Source organism: Ascidia mentula, chromosome 2 (genome assembly GCF_947561715.1).
Source record: "Ascidia mentula chromosome 2, kaAscMent1.1, whole genome shotgun sequence".
In the NCBI taxonomy this organism is placed as follows: Eukaryota; Metazoa; Chordata; class Ascidiacea; order Phlebobranchia; family Ascidiidae; genus Ascidia; species Ascidia mentula.
The window spans coordinates 10,349,090-10,359,568 of record NC_138567.1 but is presented as its reverse complement, the minus strand read 5'-3'; the positions used below and the strand labels follow the sequence as shown (position 1 = coordinate 10,359,568).

General features: G+C 40.5%; 2 protein-coding genes across 3 annotated transcripts; one reads left to right on the top strand and one right to left on the bottom strand.

Annotated features, from left to right (window-relative positions):
• Positions 1-166: 166 nt before the first annotated feature.
• On the bottom strand, positions 167-4,049 carry LOC145888881 (type-2 angiotensin II receptor-like). Of its 2 annotated transcripts, none has more exons than XM_082979751.1 (11): positions 3,829-4,049; positions 3,413-3,576; positions 2,930-3,070; positions 2,231-2,337; positions 1,784-1,862; positions 1,611-1,722; positions 1,424-1,532; positions 1,136-1,260; positions 770-859; positions 445-513; positions 167-308 (listed from the first exon to the last, which is right to left on the bottom strand). In XM_082979751.1, exons 1-11 carry the CDS (start codon positions 3,997-3,999, stop codon positions 234-236), a joined length of 1,242 nt encoding a protein of 413 aa, XP_082835877.1. In that variant the 5' UTR covers positions 4,000-4,049; the 3' UTR covers positions 167-233. The 2 variants fall into 2 exon arrangements, with proteins under 2 accessions (XP_082835877.1, XP_082835878.1); XM_082979752.1 differs by having other exon boundaries at positions 3,413-3,522.
• A 2,022-nt stretch (positions 4,050-6,071) lies between these two features.
• LOC145889467 (uncharacterized) lies at positions 6,072-10,392 on the top strand. The gene is made up of 12 exons (XM_082980426.1): positions 6,072-6,215; positions 6,307-6,439; positions 6,701-6,863; positions 7,125-7,306; positions 7,533-7,670; positions 7,730-7,777; positions 7,845-7,993; positions 8,188-8,393; positions 8,612-8,836; positions 9,094-9,206; positions 9,985-10,110; positions 10,230-10,392. The coding sequence occupies exons 1-12, from the start codon at positions 6,086-6,088 to the stop codon at positions 10,351-10,353; spliced, it is 1,737 nt and encodes a 578-aa protein (XP_082836552.1). The 5' UTR covers positions 6,072-6,085; the 3' UTR covers positions 10,354-10,392.
• Positions 10,393-10,479: the final 87 nt, after the last annotated feature.

Here is a 10,479-nt window from a genome sequence, read left to right as displayed (position 1 = left end):
AAAACCAAATCGAATTTAAAAACGGGCGTCAAAGAGCAAGAAGTTGTGTTTTTAAGCATTAGAATTAGTTGACTCTAAGTTTGCTTTGGATTTGGATTGGCTATTAGTGTTACTGGGGGAATTACATAGCTAGGTAAATTCTGTATGTCACTGTAGCAACTTCCCTGTGCGCTTCCCCTGTAACTACACGCACGACATAAATAAAATAAGCTTTTCCACAAGGCGTAGAAGTGTCAAACTGTTGATGACTTTTTCAATATCTCCAATTCTTCGCTGTTGAATTTGGTGTTGACGGATTTGTCCGCAATCTAACATATAACCGCGGTTACGTTCAGCTTTTTTCTGTTTTTATTGCAGTACAACGCAATATGTTAGTTACAGCAGCTTTAATCGTTAACGAACTTTAGGAGGTTTAGCTTTCTGTGGAAAGATGGATAAAATTACCCGATGCGGTGTCATCGGAGTAAACATTCCTCTTTGAATCCACCGCTTTTGACTCAGTTCGGAAAAACGCTGCAGAAAAGATGTAACCAACATTAAAACAAGTGTTCCTAACCAACATTAAAACAGGTGTTTCCATTGTGAAGCGCTACACCGGATACATGAGGTTAAACATCATGTTTGTGGCGCTATTACGTTGCCAACAACAGTATGAGCTAATATTTAGTGGGACTTCAAACGCATTTTCTCGAAGCTCCAAGCACGTACACGTTCATACATACACCTTACACGTGTACTGATAAGCACAGTTGATTTAAACAAGACGAACCGTTGATGGAGACGTTGGTCTGTCAGAGGAAAGCTGCGCAGCGGAAGTTCGCGATTTGAAAGGACGCAGCTTGTTGGTCGTTTCAATAAGCTGAAAATGTAACGTTTGTGTTAGAAATTATTTGTACATTGAAACCAAGCTGTGGTCTGTTAAGGCAGGTATTCAACTCAACAGGACGGTTCGTGATTGATATATCTGACAATGAAAACGTTTTAGTGCATTTGGTGCAGCATTTTACGATTCTGTCTTGTTAATTTAACATCAAGGACGACTGGCAACAAAATAACACAAACCCATATATATCTGCCGCAACGACGTCACATAAGCTGCCACCCATGGACAAAAGCTGAAAGACAGATAAATCACCTTGTGTCTCACGTCGTCCCTCATGAAAGCGTACAAGAACGGATTAAAGCAGCTGTGAGACCAAGCCAGCGTGGTGGCAAAAAGATGAAAGTGGTAATGGACGCTTGACGGCGGATTTGGGCGAGCTGTCATGTAGAGAGAAACTTCGCATTAGACTCTGAAAGGGCGCGGTCTTTTATAACTCCTGAGTAGGGCTTTAAGAGTGGCGTAAACATGTTTAAGACACCGAGGTGTTAAACGCTGTTTGCGGCGCAAAAGCAGCAATTTTTCAAAGGTTGCGTATCTTACCAATGATGTGCAATCCCTGAGCCACATAAAGAAAGTTAGAGACCTGGTTTGGCGTCCAGCAAACGACGAATACGATAATCACAACACATATCGTTAGCGTAATCCGATCCTGAAAAATGTTAACTTTCCGTTAATTTCCGAAAATATTCATGTGTTTTTCCAACTTTCCCCAAACAGTAAAAATCACCTGTTTCTGCCTCAGTATCTTCTTTTTTGATTTCCTTCTTCGCAAATAAATCACAATGACGATGTAACAAACGATGGTGATAAGCAGAGGGGCAGCGAACGCAATTACAAATCTGCCAAGATAAAAAGTAACTGTAAACTTACTGCGTCACGACATTGGCAATTTAAATATACCGTTGAACAAAGTTGATGCAATACCACGTCCGGTGGGAATGGATGCTTTCGTTAAAATGCCACCGGCAAAGCTGGGTTCCTAAAATTGTCAATGAAATATTTTCCTTTGTTTTGGTAAACAGTCAATCATCAAAATGTCTTAATACAGAGACTTTTACCAGAAATGCTTGAATTTCCAACAGGAATTTGCATATACTCTACGATTTTATTACAAATTACCCAAATGTCTAAGGATCATTTCACAGTTTCAAATCCCATGACTGGGTCGCAAACCTGTTTTTTTTATCACCACTTGCCTACTCTAACTAATGCCGATGGAGAAGTAGGCGCATAGGGTCATGAGTTAATACCACAATTGGGAGTGTGAATTTTCCTTTGTCCAAGCTGGTGCGATGCCAGTGACGTTTTTACAGTTAATGTATTACAAGGGAACCAGTAGAGTCTTACCCGTGATGTGGTTGACCCCGATGTCACGGAAATAGAATGCCAAGAAACTTGTTGAAACAGAAAACGTCCACACGGCAATGGTGACGACGATGGCCTTCTTCATTGAACTGCAAACATACGTAGCAAGCTTAAAATCAACATGTCCAGTTTATAGTTATAAGAGGTCTATGACCTTATTTAAACATGCCTCAATGTCAACCTGTAGCTGATTATATTCTGGTGCATTTGCATTACAGTCTTCCTGGACAATAATACATCAGAACCTTGGCAAGGAAATTCCATTTAAAGGTTTTGTACTTGGTAACATTACCCACTTGCGTTATAGATATGCAGAACCCATATAGAATATTCCCCACATTGAAATATTTTCCCATTCTGTGTGCTTTTTATAGTTTGCCATTTTCGTAAAATGAATCAATCACGTTGAAATTGCTGGCTTCATAAATAGACAAGCCCAATATAAGCCATATAATTTCTACTCAGAGAAGAATTATACTACGGGCCACTGTTTGCGCAGACTGGCGATCTAATGGTTTGGTTCGGGAACATAGTAAACAGTTAATAGCCATTCCCGGAAATCGAGGTTCCTCATCTGCTATGTCATATACCCCTAGCTAGAAGAGTATTCGTGTGTGACGCGGTTTAAGTCACAGCATTAAAAAGCAATTTGCACCGCTTTGGTGCAATCGAGTAACTTACCGCCAGGAGTTGTAACTCTTGTAGAATACAACAACTCCCAATCGATCTATTGCCATTACGGTGAGAAAAAACACGCTGCTGTAGCCAGAGAAGAGCGAGCAAGAGCTGAGTACTTTGCACAAAATTCTTCCGAAAACCCAACTGAAAATACATTCAACAAAACGGGTAAAGACAGCTAAACTTTATGTTGGCTTTTATACCGGAAATATTCTATAATGTTGTGGAGAACTTTGAACTATATAAACTCTCATTATGACAATTTTAAATTCATTTCTAAACAAAGATGTTGTCTGGTGAGTTTTTTTGATAACGCTACTGATAGACGACATTGACTGATGCATCGTGGCATTAATTTTTGCCTTATCTGCTGACAACTTCGTTATGCAATTGTTAACAATAATGATTCATTGAAAATCTTATTGCGTAGGCGTAACTTGACAACGAATTCCTTTTAGAAGCAAAATCATGCGCCAGAAAACTTACTTTCCATTCATCAGAAACTCGGTGGCCCAAAACACCAAAGTGGCAAGAAATATCAAATCGGCGATGGCCAGATTTATGACAAACAGGTCTGCGATTTTCTTCGGTGCGCTCTGCGTAGTACATGGCGTACAGTAAGAATCCGGCAACGCATTCGTGGCAAAGCTCTGGCATAAAAGATTTGCTCTCGACCGTAATTCGAAAAAGAAAAGCAGAGCTTTAGTGTACACAGCTTTATTGCTGGAACTATTGCGTAGACCTAATGTCCGTGTCAAACAGCAACTGTACAATTTCGTTCACTGTATTTCGGCTTAAATTAAAACTGATGCACTTTTACGAGAAGGTAAGCGGCATAGGCGGTAGTGATAGAATACAGAGCTAACGCCGTGAAACTTTAAACTCACATAAAAATTACTTACCAGACGACTGATAATGTAGACGACCATAGAGTTGCCCAGAATACCGATCACGAATACAACGTAACAGATGATTGGCATTATGATGCTGCTTAGTGTCGTGCTCTGGTAGACAATGTGCGAGTTGTTCGTGCCCACAAAGGGTGCATGCTGCGTAAGTTCGCTCACTGACATACTTACTCAGAACTGCATCTGCCCCACAGCCCTACATGTAGCCTAAAATACGCCAGTTATCAGCGCGTCTTGTCGAACAAATAAATGAGAAATATTGAGGCGGTCAATGAAATTTAGCTGCAGACGAAGGCAGCGGCAAGAAAAAGGTGACCCTCCTTTCCGCGCCGCTTCCCTATCATTTACATGCTTTATGGCCTATTCTCTCTCAAGAGTTGTCACAAATTCACAACCGTTAAATAGCTGGAATGGTTGAATAGCTAAAAACTTTTCGCAACTCGCTTTTGAGCAAATCACAGCTCAGCGATTTTACTGTTTGACAAACATCGAGCTGCCCTGCCTACTTTTGACTTGTTGACAACTCGTTGCAACAATAACGTTCCGTCAAACTGTCGTAAACCCATCCGACAGTTGGCACCAAGCTACCGTCAGCAAACAAACGCAGTCAGTCTCATTTTATATGTTGCTAAATCGGGATTACAAAAGAAAACAATTTCAGAGGCATTGTATGGCGTTTGCTATACGAAGTCCCCGAGCTTATCGTTTTTTTTTTATTGGCAACCCATTTGACGTATCTTTCTCATTAGGCCCAATTTTACACGGGACGTTGCCTCTCCGGACGCTGCAATGTGTCAGGTTTCAGTAAACTCTGCGGTCGCTGCCATCAGCTTGTAAATTTATTCGCTCCGAGTTCGTCGGACGATAAGGGCATCGATAAATAGAACAGGGCAAGAGAAAACATCCAAAACGTTGTCACTTGTTATTGCGCCTGTAAACAGAATACATGTCACGAGGAGACTTCAAGGTGTGTTAAAGATTTGAAATCCCGGTTTAGCGAATATACGGCTGAACGCTTAGGAGTGTTTATCATCACAAAATGATAACGTTATTGAACTTTCCACAGTTGATTGAACCCACATCTGCTCGGAAAATTTGATGCACTTGAAATGGCACGTGCTTGAAAACGTCTGAATCACGCAAGCAAACAAAGCAAAGATAATGCGGTGACGCTCTTGGGCCCATTTCCACTTCTCACCATGAAGCAGTTCTTCATATCGATATGAAATAGTTTGGTCATTGGGAGTGCAAATATATATAAAAAATGAAATAATTCCTCCGAAACCGAACATTTTTAGCGAATCCTACATGCATCGTGTCTAACTTAAATTTATTAAATGGTACTTTGAATCGTGCATTGCCGTCATCTATATATGCAAAAAAATTGGACAGTACGAAGTTAACACCAGCGATGTTATGAGGTCACAAAGTCGAAAAAAAGGCGCTAGAGCGAAAACACAAACTGCGCGTGATTTTTTCGACCAATATCAACATTTATGACGTCAATAGGTATTGGAATTCAGTCTCTGATCGAATGTTAAGTTTTCGTAATCAGAATGGGCCACATTCGAATATTTATGTGTTGATCAATGTTATCCTTCTTACGTTGCAAACTGAAGAAAAAAGAATGTCCTTAAAAAGTTCAAATCCATCATCAAATCTACATGAAGGAAACCTACTGATGGTATTCCCTCATTAGAGTAGCTCAAATCGGTCAACGTGTGAACGTTTTTCTTTGCCAGCGAGCACAAGCTACCTTAATTCACACGTTCAATATTAGGTTCATACACAAAGCGAATGGGCCAGCAGCTGAGAACATGAACCCATTATGCTTACGCCACGAAATAAAAAGGAAAATGAACAAATACCCTCGCAGGAAGATTTCCTACCATCATGCACGCAACTGGACTAAAAACGTCTGCAAAATTTCACGCTGTTTCATCACGAAAGTGAGGCACATAACAGTTTCGCACGGGACTACCCACAAAACATGTTTGGGGTAAAGTTGGGGTACGTAATGCGTCGTGCAATGAGAAATTATTTTGTGTTTTTGTTGGTTATGCAACCCAGTGAGGGCGGACACGAACAGCGTGAGACATCCACGTCCGTCACCATAAATGGATGAGAAATTACTAAAGTTTGTTTCTCCTTCTTTGTCTGCGCTGAGTTTCGCTCCGACATCCGGTAACTTTATAAACCGAGGCGGTTGTAAGTTGATAAAGTCACTTTGGAGTTATACTAAAAAAAGAAAATGTCTACTCAAAACGCCGGAATGTTCGGAATGTTCGGAATGACAGAATTAAATGAACATGATTTGGAAGTCAGCAACTATTTTAAGAACTTAAACTTCAACAGTTCAACGGGTGTACCAAAGTTTCAAGGTGCGTTGCGCGTTGGACAACGTGGACATTGTACATATTACTTTGAGACTGTCGTCGGGCAAAAAAAAATAAGTGTTTTAACATTTTGCAGTACCAGTTGATAAAGTGAACTACCCGAAGGTCGTCTTCTCCATAATTTTCTGCCTTTTTGGCCTCTTCGGAAACTCCATTGTACTTTTTGTCATTTTAGCACTGAGGGAATTTAAGAAAGATGTGACACACTGGTAAGAAAATAAGCTTGTTTGTGTTTTCCGCAAGTTTGGCACGGTTTATGTCCAAGTTCCGTAGTTATACAACCTGTCTTTTAGAGAAGTAACAAATTGTTTTGCAGGATTGTCTTTTTTTCTTATTATCCACTTACTAATGTCAAGTACAATATTCAGCCTCTGTTTTAGTTTTACCCTATGTTCTTGTTGTTAAACAACGTTTAATCAACTCGTAACGTGTTGTGAAAAATAAAACAGTTTTCATTATATTTTTGGTAGGTATGTCTTGCAGTTGGCTATAGCTGACTCCCTCTTTCTCCTAACGTTACCATTCAAAACCGTTGAAGACTTGAGTTTAAGATGGCCATTTCCAGAATGGATGTGCAAAGGAAAAGAGACCATCCTTTTCCTTAACTACTACGCCTCTATCACATTTTTGATGGTAATATTTATAACATGTGGAGTATGAGTTAAATACGGACGGACACCAAACGCGCCCAGTAACTGAACAAACAATTTAAAACAAACCTAAGGTTGCTTGTAGTTGTTATAAAATGTCTTCATACACACGCAATTAACTGATGGAGCACAATCTTACGTTAAAGGTGGTTGTTATATATCGCCATACATTTGTTGCTGTATTACATAAAAGTTTGTTACACAATTATATATGTCTTGGGTTTAAAAGTCCGTTCTTCTCTAGGTAATGAGCATTGATCGCTATTTGGCTGTGTGCCATATGTTTTCTGATACTGTGGCGAGGCTGCGCAAGTTGCGAGTGGCGATCACCGTCAGCATTTGCGTGTGGATCGTGTGCCTTTGCTTGTGTATCCCTATTATGCTGTATAGCGCCAAGGTTGGAAGCCATCCCGACTGTAGCTGCAGGTAAGTTTCGTGCATATACCTACAACGTTTTGTATTATGAGGGGTCTTGTGTAATAGTTGTATGTTATAAATGGTTCTAAAGAATCGCTGTTATGTATGGCGTTGTATTTTCCCATTCAAATGTGCCCGACAAAAGATAGCAACATTATATATTATCTAGTGTCTAATAAAAATACAAACAGCAGCATGTATCAGCAACATTCCATGATTACCCTTTTTGTTCTAGTTACGTATTTCCAAAGGATATTGAGCCAACGACCCGCAATATTACCCAGGAATGCCTGGACAAAGGATACAGTACCAACGAGATGGATTTATGCGTAAAGGTTTTGACGCCCGGTGACGGTGGAACGCAGCACTGCGTGTAAGATTTTGCCGAATTTATCCTCGCAAACGTGCTTCTAACATCGCTTATCATTGCAGGGCACCAAGCGACTCCCTCGGAGATGTTTTAACTGAATTGTTGTTTGGGTATGATGCTCTGTTAATCGCAAAATCTGTAAAAATATGAACGTGAGTTAATACCAACAATTTTCAGGGGTGGATTTGGAAATGACAATTCTCCTTTCTCAAATTTCAATGCCGAAGGCTCCGCGAGCGACGCAAATCCATTCAGGAATATTGACCCAAGCACTCTCGATATGTCGAGCCTATTTAAGACTAATGTTGCGGTCAGAGACTTTGCAGGTAGAAATATACAGTATGTTAAGGCCTACTTTCATGTCTGTATTTATGACCTATATAAATGCGAGCGTTTTTCATATACAATAATAATGCCTAAGTAACAGGGGCTTCAGATTTTAATCATCACTGATGGCGTATTGCCGATTAAAATTAGGATAGTGTAAAATCCTGAACTGATTTCGACATTGCAACGTCAGGCTCTGGTCAAGGGCCGCAGCCCGATTCCACCACACAAAGTGACCAGACAGTCAACGCCACGGCAGGAGACAGCACCAATTCCACGCTCGATGATCAAGACCGTCAGCCAGATGCGTCCTCCGTTTGTTCCTACGCAAATACGCCCACGGGCTGGAAAGTTTTCATGCTCTTTAACTTCTTGGCCATGTACGTCGTCCCAGTGGTGGTGAGTGGTTTTCAAATATTCCAAAGCCCCTTTAATGCGCTAGAATTGCTTTGTGCAGTCAGCATTTGGTTGTAACCGCAGAGTCACGTGTGATGTAATGTCACTGTAAACCGCAACTGATTTCTAATAGGGCAGTTTCGCATGCTTGAAGCACTGATTGCCTCGTTAACTGTTTTTTATTGCAAACCGAAGAAAATTGCATGTTTTCACCGTCGCAGGTGATGGTGGCTTGCTACGGTTTGATCGTGAAACGTTTATCTTTGAACAACCGTCCCAGTGGGACAAGCGAAGTTAATAACAAGTCGGCTTCGAGGGCCCAGAAAAACCGAAAAAGAGTGACAATCATGTGTGCAGCACTGGTCTCTTGTTTCGTTATTTTTTGGCTCCCCTTTCACGTTGGACACCTGATCAAGCTGGTTGGAATCACTGTTGCCAAGGGACAGGTATATACGAGAACACTGCTGTATTTTTCCTATCCGCTTCCTTAATGCAATACGCTAAGTTGATTGCCATGTGCACAATGTGCTCCTTTCTTAAATGACATGCACGTGTGTTAACGCCACAAAGTTAATATATCTTTCTAATTTTGCCCTCGACTAAAAATCTTATAAAACGAGTTGTTATTGTTTTGTTTAATAATGTGGTAGTATATGCAGTAATATGTGGAGTAACTAACTGTTTTTCACTGTAAAATTCTCAGAAAAAAATCTGTCACAACCTTGCTGTTGCCGGATCTCTAATGGCTTACCTCAGTTCGGCTCTTAATCCGTACCTATACACCATTCTAGGGGGGAATTTCTCTACACGTTGGAAGTAAGATTTTTTGTCTATTTTGTTACGGTTAACTGGCATTACAATAAGAATGGCAACGATTTATTAGCTATGATTGACAAGTTTTTTGCTTGCTCTACAATTCGCCTGTTTGGGTGAAAACTTAAACTAAATAAGAAAAGTCCATTGGACAACGTAGCGTTTTTGCTAAAACTAAAAATTAGATTGGATTTTAAATTACTGACATTTTCCGAACTATATAGAAGTTGTCCAAAGTCTGGTCACAACTTCGACAAATTTAACGAACCCGCTTTGTTGTTACTTATAGTTTTGCCCTATACCACATATTTCCAGTGTCGTAATTACCGCTAGTTCAAAGCATGTTAGGTATCGGTTATTCACATATCTGTGATGCCGAGAAATCAATAATAAACAACATTTTTTGTTGTAACGGCTAATCAGAGTAAACGTTGTTTGTATGGTAATATGTAAAACTGTTTGATGGGATGATGTCATGTCAGCATGCGCAATTGTCGACATTTTGTCTTTTCCTCCGATGCAGTCTATCGTGACTACCATCATGCAACGTTTTAATATAGTGACCTTTCGTTATCCGGCCATGGAGACTCTGTGTACATAAAAACCGTGACCATGATCCAACTGGCATATGCCGTTTAGCGCGTGCATGCGTTTTCCACCACACATCGTTTTCAGATTGGCCAACGATTTGGGTTGCCACTAATTAAAATGTGACGCATACCGTGGCGAATTAATGTGTACAACTGGCCAGAACTTCTTTATTTCACGACGTATATTTTAGTGACGCGACAAAGGGAATCAGGAGAAGATTGGAATCACACACAAAATCCACCCACGACCAACACGCGAGCACAGAAAGTGGGGCGAATAAGAAAACGGGGGTTACTTCTGCCGACGGAAGCAACAGGTGGGTGGCCAAGCTTTGATACAAAGTTCAGTATAAGATTCGATACGAGGCTAAGTATAAGCTTTGATTCAAAGTTGGTATGAAATGGTTTAATAAACAGCAATAAATTGTTTTCGCAGTGGGAAACTCTTACCAACCGGGGGTGTTGAAAGGAAGAACCGCCTCCTCGAGTCATCAGATTACACAAACAGCGAATCGACGAAACAGACGGAGGCATCTAAACGTCTAACGACGGTTGTTTAAAGGGCATCATATTGTTTGCATGAAATATATAAATGTAAATTTTGCTGTGCACGATCCCTTGTTGATATTGCAGAGAAGATCCAAATTTGTAAATTAAATGCGCTGAAAAGTGCCCGGAAGTGAGCA